The 25,839-nt window shown below is 53.5% G+C and overlaps 1 protein-coding gene across 1 annotated transcript; it reads right to left on the minus strand.

Moving 5' to 3' along the window:
• Positions 1-23,659, minus strand: LOC111161711 (zinc finger protein 555-like). Its single transcript, XM_022525579.1, has 7 exons — positions 22,269-23,659; positions 21,922-21,993; positions 19,341-19,467; positions 17,770-17,967; positions 16,554-17,244; positions 16,192-16,412; positions 1-1,740 (listed from the first exon to the last, which is right to left on the minus strand). The coding sequence occupies exons 2-7, from the start codon at positions 21,952-21,954 to the stop codon at positions 308-310; spliced, it is 2,703 nt and encodes a 900-aa protein (XP_022381287.1). The 5' UTR covers positions 21,955-21,993; positions 22,269-23,659; the 3' UTR covers positions 1-307.
• Positions 23,660-25,839: the final 2,180 nt, after the last annotated feature.

A 25,839-nucleotide genomic window follows, 5' to 3' on the forward strand; every position in this document is an offset into this window, starting at 1 on the left:
AGGTGATATCCAGTATCTGCCACATTAACTCAGTAAGAAAATCCCAAAAAATACGAAAAACCCCTTCAAGAATTCAAAGAACAAAGAAATTAAAACTACTTACATAATAAAAACACACTTCAAATCCCCATGAGTCCAACAAGCCATAAAGATAGAAGGTTTATTTATGGAAATGTAGGGAAGAAACACCACCTGCAAAATTCTGAATGAGAGCTCACAGAATACTTGGAGAGCTAGTTCTCCCCTAACTGTTCATCTGTAAAAGAACTGGAGATACACGGCCCGTAGGTCCACTCTGATGAGGTCGTCACAAAGGCGGTACCATATTTACAGGCTGGGTAAGATCTTTCTCCTGGTGTGGATTTCCTGACGCATGAGGCATGAATTCATTGGCGGGAGAGTTTCCCGCATCCCCGAAGTAGTGTCTCTCAGTGGTGTGTATCCTCATGTGTCTTCTTAAGGACGAGGAACAAGTGAAGGCTTTCCCACACGCCTTACACTCGTAAGGCTTCTCTCCAGTGTGGACTCGCATATGTATTGGCAGAGACGAGGGCCATTTGAAGACTTTCCCACACTCCTTACACTCGTAGGGTTTCTCAGCAGTGTGTGTCCTCACGTGCTGCTGCAAGAGTTCAGGCCAGCTGAAAGCTTTGCCACACTGCTTGCATTCGTAGAGTTTCTCTGCAGTGTGCCTCCTCATATGTTTTTGTAAGGACAGGTGGCAATAGAACGCTTTCCCACAAAGCTTGCACTGATATGATTTGTCTCCAGGATGCATTCTCACGTGTTCCCGAAAGCAAGCTGACAAGTTGAAGGCTTTCCCACACTGTTTGCATTCATAGGGTTTCTCCCTCATGTGTGTCCTCATGTGTCTTCGTAAGGATATGGGCCAGTTGAAAGTTTTCCCACACTGATTGCATTCGTAAGGTTTCTCTCCGGTGTGCACTCTCATGTGTCCTCGGAAGGACGAGGGATGGCTGAATGCTTTCCCACACTGGCTACATTCGTAGGGTTTCTCTCCACCGTGAGTCCTCTCATGTCTTCGGAAGGACTGGGGATAAATGAAGGTTTTCCCACATTGCCTGCATGCGTAGGGTTTCTCTCCGGTGTGAATCCTTTCGTGTCTCCGGAAGGACTGCAGGTAAATAAAGGTTTTCCCACACTGTTTACATTCATAGGGCTTCTCTCCCGTGTGCGTTATCATGTGCCTTCGAAATGCAGAGGAGTAACTGAAGGCTTCTCCACATTCCTTACATTTGTGGGGTGTCTCCCCCGTGTGTGAGATCATGTGTCTTCGAAACGTTGAGGAATAGCTGAAGGCTTCCCCACATTCCTTACACTTATAGGGCTTCTCTCCCGTGTGTGTTATCATGTGCCTTCGAAAAGTTGAGGAGTAACTGAAAGCTTTCCCACATTCCTTACATTTATAGGGTTTCTCTCCTGTGTGAGTTCTCACATGACTGGTAAGACTGGAAAAGTCGATGAAGGCTTTCCCACACTGTTGACACTCGTAAGTCTTCTCGGCAGTATGAATCCTTATGTGCCGGTTGAGGGATGAAGTACGAGGAAAGGTTTTTCCACATAATTTACATGCATAGGTTCTCTCTCTGTTGTGGGTCCTCGCATGCATTCGCAGGTGTGACCGACAACTATAGGCCCGCCCGCACTCCTGACACTGATACGGTTTGTGCCCAGTGTGCACGGCGACGTGGCTCTTGAGGGAGGAATGATGCACAGAGACTTTTCCGTACGCACTACACTCATACTCTTTCACTCCAGGAACAGCCTTCTGATACAGATTACCACTTGGAATCCTACTGGAGCCTTCCCCACACGGACTGTTACTTTCAGAGAGTTTCTCTACCACGTGATTTCTGTGAAGAATGAGAAGCAGGTTAACACCAACCGTTTGATTAATGATTTCTTGCTATTTACAAATAAGTATTGGGATTACATTTTCATCAATTTCAGTGGACGTGTAGGCTTTCTACCCTACCTGATAAGGCAGAATAAACGGATATCGCGGAAAAGGATTCAATCATAGGAATTACGAAAACCATGTTTCTTCAATGTGGCTTTTCCTCCTAACTGTTTTCAACTAAACTATGTTTTTAACCCTCAACATCAACATTGTATTAAGGAAATCTTTCTCTAAAAGTCCTGTGAGTAAACAGATTTGATCTAGGCTCCTGTAGGGGTTTCCTTTGCTTTTTCAATTTCATGACATACTGAGAACCCCCCGCCCCGGAATATCGCTTTCTCTTGTGAGCGCAACTCACCTCAGATGTCTCCCCTGCTTTGTGTGTTGATCTTCAGTGCTAAGTTCTTCCCAAATCTTCCCTAATATAGAGGCCCAGGAATCATTTCTGGTAAACTCTGCTATTTTATGTTGCTTGGACAGTTTATTCCCATCAACATCCTGCTGAGAAACTGACCCACTGGCTTTAAACTGAGTGTCGTCATCTGAAAGCAAAAAGGGAACAAGGTTTAAAGAAAGAAGGAACCTGTTGGTCAAAATGACACTGAGGAGGTTTAGCTGGGTCAGGACCTCACAAATAACAAGTACAAGGGGTCAAGGTGGTAAGCAATCTCATAAACACAGAATTCTCACATGATTACATAAACGTCACTGGGCTCCTTAATGACCCACGAAATCTATATTCACTGGTGACACATATGGGAGCCATATAGATAGATTCTCCTTCTCACGCAGAAACTACCAGATTCTAGCTCTATGGTGGTTGTGACCCTGTCTGTCTTATGACTACTATACTCCCTTTCCAGAGTCCAAATCTTTTTTTTTTTTTTAAGACTTTATTTATTTGACAGAGAGAGACACAGCAAGAGCGGGAACACAAGCAGAGGGAGTGGGAGAGCGAGAAGCAGGCCCCCCCGAGGAGCAGGGAGTGTGATGCGGGGGTTGAACCCAGGACCCTGGGATCATGACCTGAGCCGAAGGCAGACGCTTAAGGACTGAGCCACCCACGTGCCCTTCCACAGTTCAAATTTTGAAAAAGGCTTGATGTGCACAAAATGCTTGTTCTCTAAGTGACTAAGTGAAGGAATGAGGTCATTCTTACCCACTGAGGCCAGGTTTTTCAAGTTTTCCAGCATCACCTCTCTGTAGAGCTTCCTCTGAGCAGAATCCAGCAAAGCCCACTCCTCCAGGGTGAAGTCCACGGCCACATCCTCAAAGACCACTGAGTCCTACAACACCCAAGAGATGTGCAGAAGGAGAGTTGAGACTCACTGAGCAACAGGATTCGATTAACAGGTAATTCAGATAAGACGCTGTGGTCACCTAAAATCTACTCCATGACTCACTTACCGGATCTCTTACTCTGTCCACACTCACGTCCTCACAAATTTAATAGCTCCACCACCCACGGAACCTATCTTTACACTTTTACAGCAACCAAATCAAGTCTCATCCTTCTTTAACCAAAGGGTTCAGACCGCATTGAGAAGTCACAGAAATGCTCTGCCCATGAAACTAAGGTTTGCATTTTAAGACCCATGGATCTCTTGTGACACAAACTACTTTGACTCCTTCCCTTATTACACATGACATCACTACGCACCATGTCAAGCCCCAGGTCAAACCTGGGTGAGGTTTTATGAAATAAGCACAAACTGAAGGACTGGGAACTTTTCCTTCCATTCTCCTCACTAAACCCAAGACGCTTAATGGGATCCACCTACAGCAGAGACCGGCTAACTACATCACCTTACAGAACTCCAGGCCATACGCAGACCGTTTCTGCTGACTCAATGATAAAATTCCTTTGGAAGAAGTCTTGGTAATATATTTGTGTAATACAGGAATGGGATGGAAAGTTAATGAGAGATCAGAGCTCAGAAAAGAGGACACAGACGTGAGAACTCTGATGCATGCATTTCCTACGCTTCCAAGTCTCTGTGCACCTGCCCTACACACGCACACACACACACACACGGCAAATGTAATACGATGACAAAAGAGCTCTTTCCACCAGAACCACGTAAAAGTATTCTTGCTGACCTTAAGGATAAGGTTAAACTTTCCACCCTGCAAAAGAGTTAACTGAAGTCAAAAATATCTGACAGTGAGTTTGCCCAAGATTATAAATACATAAAGGATTAGGCAGTGTCTTCCCACAAAGGAACCCCTCCCTCATATCAAGTTCCAGGGAGAAGCAGCTCCCCCATACATCATCCTTCAGGCCATACTCTCAACTTCTTTCCGTGTCCCTCCCCTGTTGGGCACATGAGCATGTCAGCCCTCCCCCCTGCCCCCCTAAGAACACAGGAACCACTGAGCTGCATTCTTTCTTTAAACACTGGTTGTGTTTTTTTTTGTTTAATTCCTCAACCCATGGACATCCATGAGCAGCCAATATGTCATTCAACGTTCTGACGCCAAAATCTACCTATTCAACGGAGTACGAAATAGCAAAGTAGGAAATAACAAGGAAACCCCTATCACTGGCCTGGGGACCAGCGGGAGGTTCCCGAGTCAGCTGAACCATGCTCTGTGATCTATAGTGCTTCCTCCATGACTCCCCTCATCTACTGTCCAGACAGCTTGACCTCCCAGGCCTGAGCTCTATCCTTAGACAGGACTCCTGGCAAGGCTGGTACCTGGGAGCCTGGGTTTCAGGCTTCACAGCACCCTGACTGATACTACCCACTGTGTCTAAACCTCTGTGCCCATGACATTGTGAATACTGAACCTGCCTTCCTTCTGCAAGTCTGGAGCAGGCACCCCAGGCACCGAGTGTCTGCTGAGCCCCCCCAGCAGACAACATTCCACGTGTTCCCATGACTCGTGGCTGGGTGCGTTCTGGGTGACTCTGCCAGCAAAGAACTCTTAAAAACTGACACTTGTTTTCCCTCAGGGCTTTCTCCATATCCTTGTTCCCTTGTGCATCGTTTTATTGTAACAAATCACAGTCATGAATAAAACTATATGCTGTATCACAGGGGTCTGACCAGCAGGACACAAGGGTGGTCTTGCAGACACCGATCACAGCTGGCATTGGAGGTGGAATTTGCTAGAACACCCCGACTTGCTGCAATATAGCAAAAGCACTGTTTGGGAAGAGGAGGGGGGCTGGGGAGGAGATGGCAGAGATCTGGCGCCCCAGGGGGCAGAAGTCACCTGTTGGGGGGGGAAGGGGGCAAGCGGCTGAGCTGCTGTCTGTTGTGAAGCAAGAGCTGACACGAGGTAAAAATGGCGGAAACAGACCCAGGAGAACTAGCGCTGGATCTACCGGCTGCTTCCGGCCATGCTCTCTGAGCAAGAGAAGAAAAAGCACAGCTTTGGTGATGTCTTTGTTTTTTTGTTCACTCCTCCACGCAGGAAGGGGCCCCCCAGGTTACCAAGGTAAATGATGGATGAGCAAAAAAAAAAAAAAAAGTATATATATATATATATATATATATATATATATATATACACACGAAAAGTTAGCACTGCATTGGGAGAAAAAGACTTAAATCAGTTTCTAGAGCTGGAGCAAAACCTGGGGTAAACCAAGGGCCTAGCGGGCAGGGATCCTCTACCCTTCCTTCTCCCTGGTCGCCGCCGGGCTGCCACGCCCTCCCGTAGGCATCGGAGCCGGGATCCTCCTTGGTAGCGGTGATGTCATCCCTGTAAATGCTGATTTAACACCAGGGCCTCACTGTGGCTTCAACTGTGTCTCCCAAAAAGGTCTCCCTCGGGACCTGTGAAGGTGGCCTTTCTTGGAAAAAGGATCTCTGCGTGTGTAAGCAAGTGAGGACGAGGCCCTTGGGACAGGCCCCAATCCAAGCCGCCTGGCGGCCTTCTCAGAAGAAAATGCCACGTGAGGCCGGAGACGCGCAGGGAAGGCGGCCACACAGATGGGCTGCAGAGATGGGAGTGACGCTGTCATGAGCAGAGGCCGGGAGCCACAGAACCTTCGAGACCCAAGGTGCAGGCACACAGTCCTCCTGCCACCTTGATTTTGGACTTCTCACCTCCCAAACCCCGAGAGCAAGTTTTTAAGCCACCCTGTTTCCGGCAATGTGTTCCGGGAACCGTACAAAACGAACACAGGCTTTAATGAACTTGTGATTAGAACAAAGGGGAAGGGGATTTTTTTTTTCCCCTTAAAATGGTTCTCCTTTGTGGCTATCCCGCTTGCGCGTAGATAAAAGCTGACACGGGTGTACGTGTGCGATTTCATAAACGCCAGAGGGACCATCCCCATGGGTAGAGAGAAAAGGTACCGACAGGACCCAGCCTGCTTGCTTGGTGCCACCGGTACGGGGGGTGGTATTTAAACTCGGAGCCTTAGCACAGGCGGAGATCGCTGCAGCAAATGACTTACTGATTTGTTTACTTATTTACTTATTTTTAACGGAGTTTTTACCTCCTGGAGGTTCAAAACAGGAGGGAAACAATGAAGAGACAAGCAATGCCCACCCGGAGATGCACTCGGGGAACTTCAAGAGCAAGTCTTCAGCTCATCCAAGAGCAATTCCGAAAGCCCGTTGCTGCTGACCGTCGGACCGACGACCGCCCAGCGGCGGCTCGTGTGGACGCAGACACGGGACAGCAGGGGCCTGGAACACAACGCGGAACGCAACTTTCTGACCGTGCGGTGTCTGGGCTTTGCTGCTGCTAAGAAAGGCCCCTGGTGACCCGGGGAGCGCGGATCCCCAACTGCCTGAACTTGACTGTAGCTCACGCCCCACGGGGCCCACAGTGGGCTGCTTCCGCCTAAGCGCACACCGTCCGGGAACGGGACTCCGACTCTGGGAAGACGGCGGAGTTAGGACGCTTGGCTGAGGCCCTGGGTGATGAAAACGTCGGGGTGGTCCAGCTGGGTCTCTCCCAGTGGCCAGCGAGGAGGGCCTCGTTCTCCGATGAGACCGTCCGAAATCAAGCCCCCCAGTCTGCTTCCTTCCGCGCACGTCACCCCCCGACGCCATCCACACTGGCGAGGTGGGCAAACGAGTGACGTGGGCACCAAAGTGTCTGACGCTGACGGCCACAGGCAGTCCCTCCGAGCGAGCACCAGACTGAATTACTTAAAATCGGCCACCGTGGGGGCCTGCTGACCGGGCTGCCTCATGCACATCCCACCAGGACACCAACTTACCCCTGGGAGACGCTCGGGTCGGCCGCAACGGCCAGCCAGAGCTGTGCCCTATGGGAACGGACACCAATGAAAGACAGAAACTGTGACAAGGCCCCCTAACATTCTAAGACCTTCACCTTTCTGGTTAATGGGATTTATTGAATGGGGCAAGTCCAGGACCCCCTTAACGGTACAACCAAAATCAATACGTAGCTTGGTCTCACCCAGCTACAAAGGGCACTACGGGTGATGATGTTGCTGTAAGGTCTTGTCCAAGGGCCAAAGGCACAGGGCTGTTCAGAAGTGACACCTGAACAGGTCTGAGGGTCCTTATCCTTACGACGTCCCGCTTCCAAGGTTGGCCCTTGGCTGGTTCACAGGGACGTGCTTTTGGGAAGGGGCCACGCTGCTAGGTGAGGCCGCTTGTGTCTTTTTCTGCAAACCACGTCTTGTGCTGAAGACCAGCTTTCCTTCTGGGAGTCTGGAATCCTGGTCCGTGCTGGGCAGAGGGGCTTTCCAGGACCAGCCCCCATTAGAAGACGTGCTAACTGAGTCTCTCATTAGCTTCCCTCGTAGAACACTGCCCACGTGCCGTCATGCCCAGCTGCCGGGAGAACTCAGCATAGCCCGCATGATGCCACCGGAGGGGACCCTTGGAGCTCTGCCCCTGGTCTCCTCAGGGCATTTCCCGTCTGCTGACTGTGCTCTGCACCCTTGCGCTATCATAATCAGAGCCATGAACACAACTCCATGCTGGGTCCCGAGAGTCCTCCTCACGCACCTCTGAACTAAAAGGTGTTCAAGACTGTCGAACTGTTCGTTCGACTGTTCGAGACTGAATGTTTCTGTGTCCCCCGAAATTCATGTTAAATGCTAACTTCAATGTGACGGGACTGGGAGGTGGGGCCTCTGGGAGGGGATCAGGTCACGAGGGTGCAGCCCTCATGAATGGGACGAGTGCCCTCATGAGGGCGACCTCGCTCCGGCCGCCACATGAAGGCACAGTGAGAAGACCGCTGTCCGTGAACCAGGAAGAAGGGCCTCACCAGACACCAAATCTGCAGCATTTTTGTTCTAGCAACCCCCACAGATGGAGGAGACAGGGACGCCCAACACACCCAGCTCGAAACCATCAAATACTTGATCACAATATTAATTTTTTAAATGTGCATTGAGGGGGCGCCTGGGGCTTGTGCTGTCTGCCAAATAAATAAGTAAAATCTGTATTAAAAATGCGCACTGAGAACCCAAAATATGCAAGACTTTGCAAACAAGCTTTGTGCACATTAGTTTATGTATGCTTAGGGATTCTGCAAAGCAGATACGCACACCGGTTCAGAGCAGAGGGAACGCACAACACAGTCCTCGAACACCCGCGCTTGGACCCACACCTTACGGTGGTTTTGCTATTGTGATGGCGTCCCCCGCGGTGGTAAAAAGAGACGCGGATGTCTGCAGGGCACTGTGGAGAGCCCTTGTCCACTTACACCCTCGCACTCCTGCTCCCAGCAAAGCCGTGCGTCTCACGCAGGACTGCTCTGTTTGAGGGTCTGACTTCTAGCTCTTTCGTGGACCAAAATGCATTCAGGCTACAGTCACACAGGTCCTCGTACCGGCACTGAACACAACAAAGGTTCTGAATCCTGTGGATTTAAATTCTCTTGGAGGAAAATAAATAAGGAAATCAAACATAAGTACTATGGAAAATGTGCCCCAGTGAAGGCACCGGGGGGTCTGTATATACCTACGTGTGTGTTTGTGCGTTTATTCGTCCGTGTTGTTGCTGACAAGTGGCCAACCACAGGGCCGAGTAAAGGAGAGCACAAAGTAGCCGTGTAGGTCGCATGCAAATGGGTGCCTAAGTGCTCAGAAAACCACGCGAGTGCACAGATGTAACAACACACCCGCGTGCAGGGAAGTGCACAGGCAGAACTACAAACACGCAGATCAGCCCCTCCGGACTCCACACGCCGGCTACCTCCCGAGAGGGACGGGCCCTGCCCCGGGCATCACGTCAAGTGGGGTTTCTGGTGTGAAAGGTCTGCATCCAGGGTCAGACTTCATCTCACGGAGGATTGCTTTGCAAGGTGTCAATCGTACCGAGGTCATAAGCATGTTCCTGTGGTGACGCTTTATTATAAAATAGAAAACACTGAAATCAATTTATATGATTAACCTGTAATCATTCTAAGAGTTGCCAAAAACATGTTTCATAAAATTCAACAGTCATACACAAAAAAATCTTACCATTGGGAAACAATGGTAGTTAACACACATAACTGATAAAGGAAAACCAAGGAAACGGAACAAAAACTGTATAAATGGTACGAAGCTCACGGTTTCCCCGAAAACAATTTGGGAGAAATCAGGTTTGCCCAGCACCTCAGTGTTAGACGACATTATCCTAGAGATCCGATCAGCACCAGCAGGAAATAACGAAGGCACAGTACCAGAAACACCTGCCTTTGTGCCTAATTCTGAAAACTGTATATACAGGATGATGTCACAGAGTAGATCTTTAGCAAGAATTCAGGATAAAACCTTAGGATAAACCCAATTTTATTACTGAATCTTTTAAAATAAATTTTTATTTCAATTTATTCTACATAAATTGAAAAAAAATTTTAATAAATAAATTATTTATTTATTTGACTGAGAGCGCACAAGCCGGGGAGAGGCAGAGGGAGAGGGAGAAGCAGGCTCTGACCTCAGGACCCTGGGAGCGCAAGCCAAAGGGAGCCACCCAGATCCCCCTTCCTGACCTAATGAACAGCAACAGTAAGTTGGGAAACCATTTTTAAGAAGCTAACATGTTCCATGGTACAAACCAAACTCCATTAGTATTAAATAAGTAAAATGAAGGCTACGGAAGAACCAAAAGGAAAAATCTGAAAACACTGAGAGTAACGCGCACAAGGAAACAAACGCAGAGAAGGCACACATTCTTGGGGGGGGGGGCGCTGACTGTTACTAAGACAGCAACCCCCCAAGCCGGACCTGCGGTCTTCCAGAAAACTCCTCCACGGCCACCAGCCAGTGCAGCGACGCCTGAAGCCGGGTGTCGCCGAGGAGAGCGGACCGGGCTGCCCGACGTCACGAGTCCCCACGTCGCGGCGGAGAACACACTGGCCACTCGGCCATCGACGGCCACCCCCGCCCCGCCCCCCGGCTCTGGCCACCCAGGACCGACCCCGCGCGCTCGGGGCAAGGGTCCACTCGCCCGCGGCCGCGTCGGGAGGGACGCGCGCTCTCTGCGTCGTCCTCGTCCCCAGGGGGCTTTCCCGGGTGGGCCCCGGGCCGTAGGCGCCGCTACTCGGGGGACCCCGGAAACTCGCTCCGCGCGGGGACGCTGTGAAAACGTCTCACACACGGCATTAAAGACCTTTCCTCAGTTCTCGGAAATCCTCGCCACCGGGAACAGCCGTTCGCTAGACGCGCGGGCCGGCTCCGCACCCCCGAGGCCGCGCTCAGTGAGCTTCTCGAGGGGGCGCAGCCGGACGCGCGTCCGCGGGGTCTCCCGTCCGCGGGGTCTCGCATCCGCGGGGTCATCCGTCCTCGGCGTCTCGCCCCGGCGTCCCCGAAGTGTCCCCCAGACCAAGGGCGCCGCCCACCCACCGCGCGGGCCGTGCAGGAGGCCGCCAAGGCCCTGGGCGCAGCGTCCAGCCGGACTCTGGTTCCGGGAGCGAGAACCGAGGTCCCCTGGGGCCGAGGGCCTGCGAGGGGGTCCCCCGAGCCCAGGGCCCCTGCAGGTCTCCGCGCGCTCCTCGCCCGCCCCCCACGCCCCGAGGCTGTCCTCGCGGAGAGGCCGGCCCGGGACTGAGTCCCCGAGGCCCCAGCCGAGGGGGGAGGCTGGGGTCGGGACCCCGGGAGCGGGGACCCCCAGGCCCGCGGCCGCAGAAAGCCGGTTCTGGCCGGTTGGAGCCAGACCCTCCCGGTCTCGGCCCGAGCCGCGCTCACTCACCATCTCCAGCCCGGATCCGAGCTTCCGGGCGTCCTGCCCGCGGGCCGGGCAGGTGAGAGCGGCGCGCCCGGGACACCTGGGGCCGCGCGGGGCAGGTGCTCTGGAGCGCCCTGGCCGGCCCAGAGCCACGTCCACGCGGCCGCCAGCGCGCCCGCCCCCGCGCCTGATTGGACGGTGCTCGGGGACCTCCCTCTCCCCGGGCCTCTGACTGGATAGTTTTCCGAGACCGCCTCTGGGGCCCCTGATTGGGCAGGGCTCCGGACCCAAGCCCTTGATTGGCTAGCTCTCCGGGAACCACCCAGGAGCCCCGGATTGTTCTCCGAGAACCGCCCCTGTCATCCTGATTGGACAGTTCTCCAAGACCACGCCTCTGCGCCTGAGTGACACGCAGCCCGGACACACACGCCTGACCCGCCCGCTCCGGACGCGCGCTCCCCGCGGAACCCGATCCCGGCGCGGCGGGTCCGGCGTCTCCTCGCCCCTCGGCGCTCGGCCCGCGTCCTTCTGCTGGGCCGGGCGGTACCGACTCAGTGTCCCCGCGGAGCGCCCCTTGTCGGAGCCGGGACGAGAACGGACGGGACCGGAAGGCCTGGGGTCGAGGTCACCGTGGCCCCGCGCTCTTTGTTTAAGAACAAAGACCCGCCACAGTGACGTCACCGCGTGGGAGGTCGGGGAGCGCGGGGGCTGCGGCGACCTTTGACCCGGAGGCCCCGCCCCTGCCCGACCCCCCGCTGGAGGTCGCAAACCGGGTCCCTGGCCCCTGGCCCCGGGCCCGGAAGGGTTGGGGCGGAGCAGCCCTGAAGTCCGCCGGGGCGCGCTCTGCGGGCCGGAGCGGGATCTGATGCGTCCCCGGGGGCTTTGCAGTATGAAGTGCCCGGTGTCCCGAAGGCAACGGAATTCCTGTTTTCACTGAGAAACGGCGAAGTAGTTTGTGGGACGCCCTGGGACGGACCTGAAAACCCTTAATATCCTTAACGGCTGGGGCCGGACAGCCAAGGCGCTCCGGCCGCTCGCGCCGCGTCCAGATTCCGGCGTCGCCTCTTCCTTCACGAACAATGTTTTTAAAAAGATTTATGGAATGAATTTAATAAACTATTGAAAATGATGATATACTTTTTTTTGCTTAATATGGATTAATAACGAATCCTAAGCTTCCATAAAACCACCAGATTCAGAAGTCTGCCCTAGGACTGGGTCCGGGATTGGACCTCCAGCTCCCCGGTCCGCCGGCCCTGTGTTCAGATAAACGTCCCGTAAGCAGCCCTCACGGAGGACGTGCGGGGGCGCGGGGGCTAAGTCGGCTGAGCCTCTGCCCTGGCTCAGGTCAGGATCTCAGGGTCCTGGGATCGAGCCCTGCATAGGGCTCTCTGCTCAGCAGGTAGCCTGCTTCCCTTCCTCTCTCTCTGCCTCTCTTCCTGCTGTGATCTCTGTCAAATAAATAAATAAAACCTTTTTAAAAAAATAAAATTTTTAAAAAAATAATAAAGGACATGTCATTTCGTTTATTAAGGTGAAAAATGAAGCTTGTCTATGAATTCTTGCAAAACGTTCACTGCAACCAGAGAAAAAGGAAAAAACTATAGTAACCCCCAGGGAAAGAAGTGTGTCAAGGTAGGCTGTGATTCACAGATCGAGGTCTCAAAGCTGCCAGCAGTGACAGGGACAGGAAGGAGCAAGACCCCGTCTCCCTCGGGCAGCCTCTTTGGTGAGCAGGTTCTACTGTCAGGGGAGTCTACACAGCAGACCCAGTTCGCAGGATTTCAACCCCACATCATAAAGCAAAGTGGGAAAGGTGTGGCGGGCGGCACACGCCCTAATCACGGGACCGGAATACGCCACCTCCTGTGGCAAAAGGGACTTTGCGAAGTGATTAACGCTCCAAGGTGAGGATGATCCTGTGTTCCCTGGGGCACCAGGGTCCTCACAAGGGCCTCACAAGAGGGAGGCAGAGGGCGGAGGTCCTCAGAGATGGGCAGACGCCACGCTCCTGGCAGGGAGGACGGAGGGGGATGGTGGAGGCAAGGAATTTGAGTGGCTTCGAGAGACCAGAAAAGATAAGGGAACACATTCTCCATTAGGCTCTCCGAAAAGAACATAGCCTCACCAGCACTTTGGTTTTGGACCTCTGACCTCCAGAACTTTTAAAGAAATCGGCTGTTTTAAGTCACTGAATGTGTGATTTGTTAGAGCCGTGGCAGGAAGCTCACACTGTGGGTCCGAACCAGAGGAAAACGGCTCTGGTCACGGCACCAAGAACGCCTCTTGCCAACCTCATTTTTCCTGAGACAGTGCTCAACTTTCCAGGTGCTCCTTCAACCTGACTCTGCTCCTACAACCTGCCCAGCGTGGAGTGACCCAGCAGGTTTTCAGAGAACATCGTCTTGGGGTTTGAAATGTAGCACTTTGTAAACAGATGATATTCTGGCGAGAAGTTCGGCCCACATAAGCATCCTTCTGTGAAACGTTAGGAGGCCTGGTTTTCAGTCCTCCCAAGAGCGTGTGTTAATGAGAATCCCAACCCCAGGAGAAGAGGAGGGGTTTGAAACTGTCCTGCAACATTTCCACAGAACATGCAGTGAGTAACTTTCTGAACACTTGTGTATCTACCGCTAAACTGTACTAAATCCCACCAGTTTTCTCAGACCACAGCACGATGAAAGCAGAAACTGAATAAAGATGGTGAAATTTACAGGAAGCCCACAGAAAACATTGCACTCCAAGGTGAAAGACCGGACGCTTTTCCCTACGATCTGCAACAAAGCAAGGAGGTCTGTTCTCAACACTCCTGTTCAGCCCTGTACTAAAGCACTGAGCCAGTGCAATCAGACAAGAAAAAGAATTTGTTTTTAAGAAGATGGAGAAGGGTATTGAAACACCCAAAAGTTTAAAAAAACATATACTCTCTCTCAAAATACTTTTGAGTCCGAGAAATCAAAACGAACATTGTAAATATATTTTTAAGTAGCCTCCATGCCCAACGTGGGGCTTGAACTCACGACTCTGAGATCAAGAGTTGCACGTTCTACTGACCGAGCCGGCCAGACACCCTTGTAAATACGTATATTGTTAAATACATGACAACAAAGCTAAACTTCAGCTTGCCTCTGGTTAAATTACTGCCGTTGGATGCTCCAGACTCACATCTCCAACCAAGTGTCAGGTTCTCAGAAGGCCCTGGGGTTGGTCCCTCTCGTATCCTCTATCACAGCAGCATCCTAAGTCCCCCAGATCACTACCAAAATCCGTAATGATTTAAGTAGAGTGTGTAGTCAGCTGTTTCATGCGCATCCTGGCCCCTCGCTCCATCCCGGGCCTGGCTACACAGTGGGCCAGGCTCGCTGCAAAATAAAAACGTAGCGGGGGAGGGGATCCTCTGTTCAAAGTTATTAAGACTATCAAGACGGATACAGCAGAGTATCCAACCAACTGCAGAACCTTTCTGAGAGACACACTTGGGTGACTGCACATGTCACAACCCACGAGGCCACCCTGCTTCCACCTTACGGGGGCATATGTGCAGGGAGGGCAGACACCTCGTCTTTCTTACACACGGCCACCTGGCACAAGGAGTTCAGGTTCTCTACAAATAATTGTTGGAGGCAGCGAGGGATCGAGACCGAAAAACAGTGCACTCGGGACACCCCATCCGCCAGTCCTCAGAATGGGAGGAAAGTGAGACGCTGCCCCAGATGACACATTGTGCCCCAGCACACGTTCCGTGTCTGGCTCAAGACCGTCCACAGATCCCTTCAAGAAACACCCATCGTCCCAGTAGGCTCTACACGGATTCCAGATGAGGGATCTCCACTGTGGAGAAAGGCAACAAGGCCACTGTGATGGGGTTTCACTTAGCTGGAACCCAACCATCCTCACCAGCTCCCCAGAGAGGGAAGATTCAGATGGAAGTCAGGGGGTTCCCAGGGTAGAATTTAGAAAACACAGCCCACGCCCCTGCGCCCAAATGTGGCACACACCTTGCTCAGGTTGTTCAAGTTCAGATCCTGGCTCTGCCACGTTCTAGTCATCTGACTTTGGACAAGTTACCTTATTTCTGTTTCCCCTTCTGTCACGTAGGGACGTGAACATCTCCCATCTCACGGCCTTGCTCAGATTAAACGAGGAACCACGTGTAAGCGCTAGAGTGAGGCTGGAAACAGAGCAAGCAAGCGACCAGTGAACGTTGACACTGACGCACACCAGAGCTCGTGGTCTCCACTCTGGCAGGTCTGCCTCACGGCGGGGACCGCTCCCAGGCCACCCCAGGCTGCTCCACTTCCCCTGTCCCAGGACCTACTACACTGCATCCATCCCCTCATGATGGCCACGGTCCTCCCTGACGGGTCCAAGAAACTTGATATCCCTCGGGGTCGTCTGATTTCTACTGACTGTCAAGCCCGTTGCAGCCCTACCAAACGAAAGGGCAGAAGGTAGAAAAATCACACACGATCGGGTAATTCCGACAGACAAATTCTGCTCATTCCTCCGCATCCCTGTCCGGCCTCTGTGCCCTCGCACACACATCTTGACTTCCCTGCACAGAATCGCACACACCATTCTGCACTCTTCATTTTCCACTTCGCACCCGAAGCTCTTTCTGTGTTAGCACACATTCTGCTTTGCCGTAGCAAGGCACGAAACAAGGGAGGACCGGGCTGCGGGGCCAACAGGGGCAGGATGACTACATAAAATACTGAAACAGACCACTGAAACAAAAATACTGAATTTTCAAACAAAAGGCTGAAACAGAGTGTCTTTAGTTTCAACGACTGAATCAATGCGACGATCCACAGTCAAACCGCACTGCCTGTTAGCATTCCCGTGCGTCAGTCTTCTCCAAAACGTCAGGCACCGGGCGCGGCTCAGTGTTAATTTTCCCCAGTAGAAGGTCCCTTCTCAGATCCGGACCTCCCTGCTTCTCCTCAAGAATGTGGCCTACGCCTACTTCTTTCCAAGGAGAACATCAGACGGGCAAAACCCAACCCCCTTCCATAGTGGACGGCTACGAGTCACTTCACAGAGCAGCAAGCGTTCTCTAAAATCCAAGAAGGTGGCTGCTCTGATAGAAAGCTTTTCCGCAGTCAATTATTTTGTAGGTTTTCTGACTAGTGTGAGTTTTCTGGTGGGTGATGAGGGAGGAGCTCTGGCTGAAGGCTTTCCCACACTCAGGACAGCTGTACGGTTTCTCTCCAGTGTGAGTTCTCTGGTGCCTAACGAGGGAAGACCTCTGGCTGAAGGCTCTCCCACACTGATTACATTCATAGGGGTTCTCCCCGGTGTGAGTTCGCTCGTGTTGGTTGAGCGAGGAGCGATCACTGAAGGCCTTTCCACACTCGTTACACTCGTAGGGCTTCTCTCCAGTATGCGTTCTCTTGTGCAAGATCAGGTAAGAACTCTGGCAGAAGGACTTTCCACAGTCCTTGCATTTGTAAGGCTTCTCCCCTGTGTGAATCCTCTGGTGCTGGGTAAGAGACGAAATCCTGTTGAAGGCTTTCCCACAGTCACTGCACGCGTAGGGCTTCTCTCCAGTATGAGTTCTCAGGTGCCGCGTGAGGGTTGAGCTGTGCGTAAAGGCTCTCCCACATTCCTGACACTCATAGGGTCTCTCCCCAGTATGTATTCTCTGATGCTCACTCAGGGAATGCCTCCGATTAAACATTTTCCCGCAGTGGTAGCATTCATAGGGTTTCCCCGCCGCGTTGTGGGTCATAAGAGCCATACTATGATTAAATGACTCCCCACTTTCTGGGTACACACAAGTTCCCATCCTTTCGTGCTGACCAAGGGGACCGTCTGGGCTGATGTCTTTTCCGTATTCCTTGCCTTCACACGGCCTCTGGTCTGAATACCCCACCCGATGGTGTTTTAAAAATGGATCGGCTACCAGACTCTCAATATCAAGATCACAGTCATGGAAACGTCCTCCTCTAAAACCTCCTTGTGACAAAGCACGGTCTGAGTCCGTGCTACAGGTTTCCCCAAATGCGTGCCAGGCAGTGGCCTCCTTTGGAGCAAATGCCTCCGCCTGGGCGTACGCCATTTGCCTCAGAAGCCTGCAGGAGTCTTCGTGGTTCTTCTCAAGTTGACCACATTCCCAGTCTTCTCTGGGGAGCTTTCTGGCATCCGTGCCACCGGCTGGTTCTTCCTCCAAAACCACCTTCTTATAAACCGAATCTTGGCTTTTCAGACTAGTCTCCAAATCTGAAATAAATTGAGGTGGGGAGGGGGAGGAAAGTCTGACTTAATAACTGTGGGACAAACGTACTTCCAACATATGCAAGGCACATGTGAATTCATGTTCAAATATCAGCACTCAACGGGGAAAACAGGAGAAGATCCTAAGGACAGAAAGCAGGGTAAGAAGCAGGACAATGATGAAAAACGGGAGAAAAATGTACATATCGAAGGAATGGCTCTCCAAAGGAGGGAGAAGGGGAACGGCAGAGGGAAAGAATCCTCAAGAAAGCAGAGAGGGAAGAGGCGTAACGAGAAACACAGGTGGTAGAGCTTCACGACAGAACTGGGCTGTCTCCTCTCCGCACCCACAGCGGGAGGCAGAAGCTAGTGCACAGGGCAAGGTTGCTGGAGATGAACCGAAGGCATCTGAGAAAATGCAAGCAAAGACCTCAATCTTCTCCTGACAGAGTCCAGGCCTCTGTGGAGAGATCTCTGACAGTCCCCAAGATGTCACCCCTAGTCAATGGCACGTACCTGCCTGGCTCTTACCTGAACAGGAGGTTTGGGGAGTTCCTCGTGCCCCCATCCACACAGCTTCTCCTGGTTCCCAGTGGAAAGGCACCACTGGTAGAAAGAGTGGACACCCCACCCCTGGGGAAGGACTGGTGGCCTGAGAGGCTTGTGCTGGGGAAAGTGTGCCGTCGCCATCGTCAACGCCTGTGTCGGAACTCTGGTTCTTCAACGCTCCTGCGAGAGACAAGACTACACTGGAGAGGTGACATGTTGACCCAGCTGGAGATCTTATTTTCCTAATTAAAAAGCTGTGGCTGTTATATTTCCCTGAGAAAGATCTACAAGCGGCCAGCAAGCACATGAAAAGATGGTCGACATCCTCAGCCATGAGGGAAATGCAAATCAAAACCACAGGAAGACACCACTTCGCACCTAGGGGGACGGGTACGATTATTTTAAAAAGCAAAAGCAGGGCGCCTGGGTGGCTCAGTGGGTTAAAGCCTCTGCCTTCAGCTCAGGTCATGATTCCGGAGTCCTGGGATCAAGGCTCACGTCAGGCTCTCTGCTCAGAGGGGAGCCTGCTTCCTCCTCTCTCTCTGCCTGCCTCTCTGCCTACTTGTGATCTCTGTCTGTCAAATAAATAAATAAATAAAATCTTAAAAAATAAAAAATAAAAAGCAAAAGGAGAAAGTAAGTCTCAGAAAGCATGTGGAGAAATCGGAATCCCTGCACTTGGCCTGTTGGACGGTGCTGTGGAAAATAGCTAGAGGGTCCTCGAGGAAGTAAACATAGAATCACCACCTGACCCAGAAATTCCGCTCCTGGGTATGGACCCCAGGGAGCTGAACGCAGGGAATTGAGGCGCTATTTGCCCACCCACGTTCACGGTGGCCGAAAAGTCGAAACAACCCAAGTGTCCATCTATGGACAAGCAGATAAATAAAATATGGTCCGTCCCCACGTGGGAACACAGTCCAGCCTCAGGAAGGGACCCTGACCCCTGCCACGATGTGGAGGGACCCCGAGGACACGGGGCTCAAGTGAGAGGAGCCAGACCCAGGAGGACACATCCCCGCAGGTCCCCACTCCCAGAAGGTCTCCAGAGGAGTCCCGGCCACAGAGACAGAGAGGAGAGGGTGGGAGAGGGGGGCTGGGGTAGGGGTGGGTGGTCACTGCCTAGTGAGTATGGGGCTTCTCGCTGAGGTGAGGAAAAGGTTCTGGAAAGGGCGCTGACGGTTATACAACGTCCGGAGTATAATTACTGCCACTGAACTGTATACCTGAAAATGGACTAAGAAGGCAGATCTTACGTTCTACGTAATTTTACCACAAAGAAATTTTTTAATGATGACTGTAGCCAAGAGGACTCGGGATGTTATCTCTGCCTAAGGGGCCCAGTGCGTCTCAGCAGCGTGGACGGTCCTACACCAGAGAAATGCGGCCATTCTCTGTGCAGAAGAGACCGGCACACCATGAGCCCCACGGGCACAGGAGCCACCGCTGCGGTGTGCACCCTACAAACCCTGCTTCCCAACCCCCTCCCCACACAGCCCGGACGTGGAGCGAGCGTGCACAAAGCCGTGGGAGAACTCGTGCTGCGGTCTCACCCAGGGTAGCCAAGTGGGCGCAGGTGTCCAGCATCACCTCTCTGTAGAGCCGTCTCTGCGCAGAACCCAGCATCGCCCACTCCTCGCGGGAGAAGTCCACGGCCACATCTTCCCAGGACAGCGACTCCTGAAACAGCACAGCAGTTCCGCTCAAGAACGGCCCCTGCACTGCGTACGCAGCCACCGCGCAGAGGGAGGCGGCCCACCTGGAGCGGGCGGCAGCCCAGAGTCAGACTCCGTCAGTGCACGGGCAGGACTGGAACCTGTGGCCCATCGGTCGTTCTTGTTTTTAAGATTTTTTATTTATTTGTCAGAGACAGAGAGAGAGACCACAGGCAGGGGGAGCAGCAGGAAGAGGGGAAGCAGGCTCCCCGCTGAGCAGGGAGACCCCACACCAGGCTCCATCCTTGATCCCACGACTCTGGGATCATGACCTGAGCGGAAGGCACGAGCTGGACACTTGACGGACTGAGCCACCTGGGTACCCCAGTGTTAAATGTTTCTGTTTCTTCCACCCAGAAGAAGGAAGTCAGGACACAGGACCACAAAAGTTAGATAAAGTGGGGGCTCCCGGGAGGCTCAGTGGGTCAAGTGTGCAGCTCTTGATGTCCGCTCAGGTCACAAACCCCGGATCGTGGGATCAAAACCCAGGATCGAGTACCACACTGGGCTTCCCCGCTCCGAGTGAGGTCTGCTGGAGATCGTCTCCCTCTCCCTCTGCTCCTGCTCTGCGTGCACTCTGCTCTCTCCAATAAATAAAATCTTTTTCAAAAATTTTAGGTCAAGTAGGAAAAAACAGGCCTTTTCCAGGCCAGTGGCTGCTGCTGCAGCCTCCCCAGGGCGCCGCCGACATTCCCGCTGTCCCTTCCCAGGCGGCTCTCGGGTTAAGCCTGCACCTGCTGAACTCAGTGCAAGGCTTTGAGTCAATCTGCGATTAAATAAAAAGGGAAACAGGTTTTTTTTTTAAGATTTTAATTATTTATTTGACAGACAGAGATCACAAGCAGGCAGAGAGGCAGGCAGAGAGAGAGGGGGAAGCAGGCTCCCCGCTGAGCAGAGAGCCCGATGCGGGGCTCGATCCCAGGACCCTGAGACCATGACCTGAGCCAAAGGCAGAGGCTTTAACCCACTGAGCCACCCAGGTGCCCGGGAAACGGTTTTAATGGCTTCAAACTTTGTGGCTAATACGTACGGGTGTACAATTAAAAATGAGTGTGAAATATCACTTCCTAGTTTTTAAATATATTTGTTTTTTTAAAGATTTTATTCATTTATTTGACAGAGATCACAAGTAGGCAAAAAGGCAGGCAGAGAGAGAGAGAGGAGGAAGCAGGCTCCCCGAGGAACAGAGAGCCCGATGCGGGGCTCGATCCCAGGACCCTGAGATCATGACCCAAGCCGAAGGCAGAGGTTTAACCCACTGAGCCACCCAGGTGCCCCTATTAAATATATTTATAATAAATAAATATTATTTATTTTAAGTTATGATAAATAAAAATATACATAATTATTTATTGTAATTCCACAATGGATCACCTCAGGCAGGGAAGACGGGAAAAGGTCTCCGTGGGACACAGGTTCTTTGCTTTTTGCTGCCTGGTGAGGTTAAAATGGAAGCTCTTTAAATACTAAAAACAAGTCTCCGTGACTTGTGATTTTTATGACTTATATCTATGGGAGAGCAACGTGGAAAGAGAGGCGATCCCAGCTGGAGAAGTACCATTGGGGTTTTAAAGACGCAGGTCTGAGCTGCTAAGGGGTTTATGATCCCGCGTGGCCTGGACAGACCAGGACCGCCCAGCCTGACCACCCAGGTCTGAGCGGCTCCGTTCACGTGCACGTGGAGACAAGACAAGAAGGGCCACTGTCCGGCCCTGGGGCATCTCCGCTTTGCTGCTACCAAGGGACAAGCCGCTGGCTGTCTGCGGCCCTGACCTCACAGATCCTGGGGCCGGCACCGGCTCCAAGCTGAAACCTCACAGTGTCCCCAGGGACTCTGTCCGCCTCAAGGGCAGCTGGGCTGGCTTGAAAGCACGTGTGCCTGCGGTGACCGGGGCCTCGATGTGGGGCGCCAGAGCAGACTGAGGGCTTCTCCCCGGGGGCCCCAACTGGACAACGTCACAGATACTGACTGGACATCAGGGTCACTCACAAACGTCCACAGGAAAGGGCTTGTTCTCTGAGGGACCACCTGAACCCGAGTGGCCAGTCCGCTCTGTATTTCTGATGCAGACACTGATCACGTTCCCAAAGCTGTGACTTAGGGGACAGGGACCCTGCCTACCGCTCCCCACAGATGTGCTGTCCCAGCCGATGGTGGCCTCCGTTCCCCATCTCTCTCTCTCCTGATGCTCGTGCCCTAGAAGGCGGCTTCCCATCAAATGCAGCTGTCCCCAGGCTCTAAAAGGCTGATCCAGCCTTAGAAAGGAAGGGACCTTGACCCCTGCCATGACACGGAGGGACCCAGAGGCTCATGGGCAGTGCTCCCTCGCTTCCCACGTAGCAAGACATGCAGATCCAGTAGGAGCACTTCCCCTGGACACCAAGGACATCGTCAGGGCCGGAGGAAGTCCCCACTCACCTGGGGTCTGGGGGACAGGTACCCAGTAGCCATCCTCTTCTCCTGGGAAAGCAGCTTCCAGAGCCCGCAGAGCTGTGGGAGGAGAAGAGAATGTGAGGCCCAGGCCCAGGTCTGTCCCCAGCCCCCAAATCCTGGACCCGGGGATCTCTGCAGGTGTCCCCCCAGCACAGAGTGTGGTCAATGGAAGCCAGGACAGAGACCATGGGCCTTCACGGCTTCTTAACCCAGGCTTGGACAGGGAGACCAAAGGTCTTGGAAGGTTATGAAATGCACCCATTCCATTCCATTGCAAAGCAGTCTGTGTCCTGGGGCTACTGAAAGAGAAGACCACACACTGTAAGGCTTACCACCACAAGTTGGATCAAGGTTTCAGGGCTGTGCCCCTCCAACAGCTCCCGAAGAGGATCCTTCCTGCCTACTCAGGTTCTGGGCACGCCAGCTGGCCCTGGGCTTGTGGCCACGTCCCCGCAGTCTCTGCCCCTGTGGTCACGCGGCTGTCTCTCGGTTCTGTGTCTCTCTTCTTATAAGGACACCAAGTCCTTGGATTAGGCCCGCCTACTCCAGTATGATCTCACCTTCACTAACAACATCTGCAAAGATCCTATTTCCAAATAAGCTCACATCCTAAGGTTCCGGGGGACAGGAACTCTGCGGGGGACACCATTCAACCCGGAGGGACCACCCAGGCTCGAACTCTGGATGGCTCAGTTCTGACGCCCACAGGCGCCCAGGCCCCGGGCACGTCTCAGATTCGTGTCAGCCTTCCCGCAGCCCATCCGGCTCCCTGACTCTCTCCCTGACATCTATTGCTATATATACGGCCCAAACAAAGCTGGGTCACTCTGAGCCCTCCTTTCAGCCAGGCTGTGGCATCTGGGCTTCTGAGTTCGGTTCTGCATCACCCAGTTTTAGCAAGAGCCCCTGTGTCCGATCGCCCTGGAGCGCTGGCCGGTCTCTCCAAACCCCAGCCAGGTGGGGGGGTGGGGGGAGTCACCCAGCCTGTCTGCAGCACCAGCCCCATCACTTCAGTTTGGCCAGAGCCCCCCGCCCCGATGTGTCCTCTTGGCGAATGCGCATCCGCTGACCCCTCCTGCTCCCTTGCCACAAACCCCCGCTTGTCCACGCTGCGTCAGGGACAGAGCCCAGTTCCACCCGGAGGTCCCTGCCCCCTGCCACGGGGACTGAACAGGCTATTTCCAGCGTGCTGAGTGCCCAGCGCTGGCCCCCAGTGACAACATCCTGAAGTGGTCCCCACTGTGTGCCCACCCACCACAGGTGAGCGGCCTGCCCACTCTGGGTGACGTCACACACACGTAAGGTTGAAATTCTCATGCAGACTCATGAGGAAGGAATGGGGGCCATTTACTGGACACTTGGGAGGGGCTTGATCTGGATTCCTGGATGAAAACTTCAAAAAAACCACCTGCCCCCCATTAGCAGAAAATCACCCCGGGAACACCCCAGTAGCCCTCCCTGCAGACAAGACCCATCACACTCCGCACACACTCCGTTACTGGGGAGACTCCAAGGAGAGGCAGGACGTTGGTCATGCCTCTGAGCACCTGGTTTAACACACATGCGAACCGGTCCATGCCGGTCCTCCAGGAGGCGGAGCCTCACCTCCCTCCAACCCCCGCCCTCGGTGAGGGTCGACTCAGTGACTTGCTTCCAGCAAACACTGTGGATCAAGGAAGACAGGGTAGGGGCACCTGGGTGGCTCAGTGGGTTAAAGCTTCTGCCTTCGGCTCAGGTCATGATTCCAGGGTCCTGGGATCGAGCCCCACATCGGGCTCTCTGCTCAGCGGGGAGCCTGCTTCTCCCTCTCTATCTGCCTGCCTCTCTGCCTACTTGTGATCTCTGTCAAATAAATAAATAAAATCTTTAAAAAAAAAAAAAAGGGAAGACAGGGTAACCTCACTACCCGAAAAACCGGTCAGAACTCCAGCCCCCTCCCCCACCAAGCCGGGCAATCAAGGCTGGAGTCACCAGCAACGCGGCGTGGACATCAGGTATCCCCGTCCCCACAAACCGCGACCCCAGGGTCATCACGAGAATACACGGACAAACTCAACCCACGGGACCGCCTGCAAACACCGGGCCGTGCTCATCCAAAGTGTTGAGGTCACAAAAGACAAGGAAAATGTGAGAAACGGCCGCAGACTGGAGGAGCCCGAGAAGACAAGGCGAGGTCACCAAAGGTCCTGCAGGGCCCTGGATGGGGTCCCCGGGCCACGAGGAAGACGGTGGTGGGACATCTGGGGAAATCGGGGAGAGTCTGTGCCCTAGTTCACAGAGCAGAAGCAGCGTCCATCTCTTGGGTGGTTGACTTTTTTTAATCGTGTGGCGCAAGAACACCTAACGTGGGATTCCTCCTCAGGCTGGGCATCAGAGGTCTGGGACAACCCCGCGCCCAGCAAGCCTGGGGGCCGTTCTCCGCACAGCAGCTGTTCGCTTCCTGTCCCCATGCCTTGGGGGCGGTCTCCCGAGCTCGTTACTGCAGTCGTTACGGCGATCTGCGGTCAGTGATGATGACTCACGGACAGCTCGGTTGCCGGCCTGCGTCTACCGGCAATAAGGTATTTTTAACTTGGGGCATGTCCGTGGTATTTTTGGACATCACGTGACGGCACACCTAACGGACGGACTCCAAGACAGCGTAAACATAAGTCATATATGCGCTGGGAAACCAAACAATGCACGTGACTCGCTCTGTCGTGGGTGGTCCAGAACCAAACACGCAACGTCTCCAACACACGTCTGTACACACGTGTCTGTCGTTCGGGGCTACACGGCGTCCCCTCTAAATTCATACCTTTAAGTCCCAACCCCAGGGCCTCAGAGGGTGACTGTATTTCAAGATATGGCTTTTAAAGAGGTAATTAAGTCAAAATGAGGTCTTTAGGAATGGGCCCTGGTCCCATAAAACTGGTGTCCGCCTGGGTGGCTAAGGGGGTCAAGCCTCTGCCTTCAGCTCAGGTCGTGATCCTGGGTCCTGGGATCGAGCCCTGCACCGGGCTCCTGGCTCAGCGGGGAGCCTGCTTCCCCCCTCCTTCTGCAGCTCCCCCTACTCGTGCTCCCTCTCTCCCTGTCAAAACGAATAAATGACACCTTTTTAAAAAAAGCAGAATTAGAGAGGATTGGGACACAGACAGACACACACAGGGCAGGGGAGAGACTTTGGAATGAAATCAGCCCTGCCGACACCTCGATCTCGGGCCTCCAGCCAGGACGGGGAGAGAACCGCACGCCTCGGCGAGCCCAGCCCCCGCACACCAGTGCATCGTGGTGTTAACCCTTCACGGCGGGCCTGGTCTGTATCAACGCACTGGCTGCTGGTCACCGCTGCGAGAGAGGCCAGTGGGGGGAGCCGGTGATGGGTACGGGGGGCCTCTGTCCCGTCTCTGCCACATCCTCCGAGTCAATCATTAATTCACGACTAAACCTTGAACACAAATAGCACCCTCTCCCCAGAAAGGACTTCAGACAAGAATCTTCACAGGAACGAAGAAGCTGGGCCGAGAGCCTGCCCAAGGGGGAGCTGTGGGAAGGCCCAGGGGACCCCGCGTGCCATCTGCTGGCCGCTTCCGTAGACCCCAAGTCCCTTCCAAAGAAAGCGCTCGCTCCAGGCAAGACACTCCTGCCAGGGCGATACCCAGAGGACTGAGCAGCACACGGAAAGATGCCCAAGGTCGCGAGTCATCGGGGAGATACAGACCCAACACCCCCCCGGTAGGACGACTAGTGTCGGAAAGGCAGGAGCAGGGGTCGGGGAGGACGGGGAGAGATGGAACCCTCCGGGCACCACTGGTGGACACGGACAACGGGGCCGCCGCCATGGAAGACAGTCTGGTGGTTCCTTGAATGGTCAAACGCGGTTAACACGGCACCCAGGGATCCCAGTCCGGCTCTCGGCCCGAG

The sequence above is a fragment of the Enhydra lutris genome, unplaced genomic scaffold (assembly GCF_002288905.1).
Source record: "Enhydra lutris kenyoni isolate GAN:26980312 unplaced genomic scaffold, ASM228890v2 scaffoldscaffold86, whole genome shotgun sequence".
In the NCBI taxonomy this organism is placed as follows: domain Eukaryota; kingdom Metazoa; phylum Chordata; class Mammalia; order Carnivora; family Mustelidae; genus Enhydra; species Enhydra lutris.